The sequence below is a fragment of the Talpa occidentalis genome, unplaced genomic scaffold (genome assembly GCF_014898055.3).
Source record: "Talpa occidentalis isolate TD23 unplaced genomic scaffold, MPIMG_talOcc4v2.1 talOcc4.2, whole genome shotgun sequence".
NCBI lineage: Eukaryota > Metazoa > Chordata > Mammalia > Eulipotyphla > Talpidae > Talpa > Talpa occidentalis.
The window spans coordinates 28,031,736-28,034,784 of record NW_023602073.1 but is presented as its reverse complement, the minus strand read 5'-3'; the positions used below and the strand labels follow the sequence as shown (position 1 = coordinate 28,034,784).

The 3,049-nt window shown below is 33.4% G+C and overlaps 1 protein-coding gene across 1 annotated transcript; it reads left to right on the top strand.

Annotated features, from left to right (window-relative positions):
* Positions 1–862: 862 nt before the first annotated feature.
* Positions 863–1,822, top strand: LOC119253130 (olfactory receptor 2W1). Its single transcript, XM_037520776.1, has one exon. The coding sequence runs from the start codon at positions 863–865 to the stop codon at positions 1,820–1,822; it is 960 nt and encodes a 319-aa protein (XP_037376673.1).
* The last annotated feature ends 1,227 nt before the right edge of the window (positions 1,823–3,049 follow it).

The window sequence follows — 3,049 nt, the reverse complement described above, 5'->3', positions numbered from 1 at the left end:
ACAGCAGACCTCTCCTGTTTAGACCACTGCTCCCCTCAGCAGTGTATTTCAGTCAGTCTGCCTGTTCTGCCCCCGACTCTGTCTCTGGTGAATCCTCTCACCTCCCTCATCTCTGCCCTAAACCCCAGTTCTTGTATGCATAGATAAATAAATCTTTAATATATATATGTGTGTATGTGTATATATAAATATATATATAAATACATATATATAAATATATTTTATTCAAAGTCACCAGTTTTGGTGATATTAGGTGCGTGAAGGATAAATGACATTCTCCCACATAACAAGCTGGGAGGTTCAATGTACAGTTCCTTAAAGATATAGTAAAGACAAATACTCTTTCTCATCCTGATATTAGCCAAATAATTATATTTTATAGATGAATTCACTGACTATTTAAAAGAATATGCTTACATTCAGCTAATGAGCTTTTTAGCGATCACTGAATCACATCATGTAGAGAATCACAGGGTCACATCATTTAGGCATCCGATCTATCTCAAACTTTTAGAACATGACTTTGAGTGAATTCCTCAAGGTCACCTAGATCAAAATATCTATTAAATTTATTACCCAAAATAATCTACAACAAAAACACCATGGAACTTGGCAGTAATCTTTAACCCACTGTTTTTAATTTTTAGTACAAATCATCTTCCTTTATTTAGATCTGTGTTTAATTAAATTATTTAGATAATCTGTGTTGACAAATTTATTTTCCTTCCTTCGCTGTCTATATTTCATCCTCTTCCTCCTTCTCATTCTCTTCTTCTTTATTTCCTCTTCTTCATCTCCATCCTCATTCTCCTCACCTCTTCCTCCTACTCTTCTCACTCTAGGATTTGGGACTTGAAGGACTATGGACCAAAGGAATTATACTTCTCAATACGGTTTTATTCTGCTGGGCTTCTCTGAACATCCCCAACTGGAAATGATTCTGTCAGGAATTGTCAGCGTCTTCTACTTAATTACATTGGTGGGTAACACAGCCATCATTCTTGCATCTCTCCTGGATCCCAAACTCCAAACACCAATGTATTTTTTCCTGAGGAATTTATCATTTCTAGATCTGTGTTTCACAACCAGCATCATCCCCCAGATGCTGGTTAACTTGTGGGGACCTGATAAGACCATCAGTTTTATGGGCTGTGCCATTCAACTCTATGTTTATATGTGGCTGGGTTCTGTTGAGTGCCTTCTCCTGGCTGTTATGTCCTATGATCGTTTCACAGCTATCTGTAAGCCCCTGCATTATTTGGTAATCATGAACCCACACCTGTGTATCAAGATGATTATCACGGTCTGGAGCATCAGTTTGGCCAATTCTGTACTTTTATGCTCACTCACACTGAATTTGCCTCGATGTGGAAACAATGTTCTGGATCATTTCTTGTGTGAGTTGCCAGCCATGGTCAAGATTGCTTGTATAGATACCACAACAGTTGAAATGTCTGTGTTTGCTTTAGGCATTGTCATTGTCCTTACACCCCTCACCCTTATTCTCATATCCTATGGCTACATTGCTAAAGCCGTGGTGAGAATGAAGTCAAAAGCAGGCCAACGAAAAGCAATGAATACCTGTGGATCTCATCTCACTGTGGTGTCCATCTTCTATGGAACTATAATTTACATGTACCTGCGACCAGGTAACAGTGCCTCCAAAGAGCAGGGCAAGTTCCTCACCCTCTTTTACACCATCATCACTCCAAGTCTCAACCCTCTTATTTATACCTTACGGAATAAGGACATGAAGGATGCGCTGAAGAAGCTGATGAGACTTGATCAGGAGTCTACAAAATCAAAGAGGAACTGTAAATAATAGAAAAGTGTTAGATTGTATATAAAGTGAAATATATTTAGTAATTATCTTTAATTTTCACTGAGACATTAATCAAAAAATTATGGGGATCAGTTAATAAAAATGCTTACATATGAATATTTTTAGATGCAAACAGTATAACAATTCTACTCTTTTTATATCTCTTGCTATGGCATGTCTTCAGGAAAACAGGTAATTAGGCATTTTTATTTTTGTTATAAAATACAAAAGACTATTAAACAGAAAGTTGTATGTATTTAATTTATTTTAAATTTCCATAGATCAATCCTTAGTGAAAAGTTTGGAGGTCTCTCAAAAAATTAAAAATGGATCTGTTATGTGACCCAGAAATTCCACTCCTAGATATCTACTCAAAGAATTCAAAAACACTAATTTGGAAAGAAACTTGCACTCCCATGTAAAATATATTGGGCAAAATGTTTTTGCTATTTCAGTCTATTACTTCTTTATAATGATAAAGAGACATGTTAAAGAATGTGAAAGTGTGTGAAAAGTCATATTCATTCAATGTGAAAGTCATATTCATTTCTTATTTGTTCTAAGTTTTTCTCATTTCAATGTAAATAAAATGTGACTACTTTGATATTTGATTTTTGAGATAGGTGATGGAATATACATAAATTCTGGGAAATGCAGATTTGTTAATTTGTATGTAATGGAAATTTATAAAATAAACAAACATGTTTATTTCCACTTTTTTTATGTAGCATTTATCTTTTTATGGAAAATACATGGTATTTAAATTAACTCTGATGTTTTCTGTGATGTAATATCTCTATAAGAATCCATTATCTAATAATTATAATTAATCTATATTTATATTTTCTCCTGTTCAGTTCATAGATTTTGGAAAAAATCTGTATAATATTTACTTCCCGAGGAAGGAAAATACATTAACGTTTTACATGAAATACAGATATTGTTTATATTTTTTCATCCATATAAAATAACTATTTTAAATTGCCTTCAGAAACAGTTTACCATCTATAAAAAATGTACGCAGAGAAAATATATGTTCTTTAGTTCTGGTGCATATGGTCTAGCCATCCCACTGTTATATTTGGAGCAACTGTTCTTAAACTAGGCAAGAATATATAATTAATTATACTCAGAGACATTAAGTATTTTGCTAACTTCAATAATAAATATAACAAAAATATAATCATCAGTGTCTCTTAGGATAACATTATATTTTATGCCTGAAAT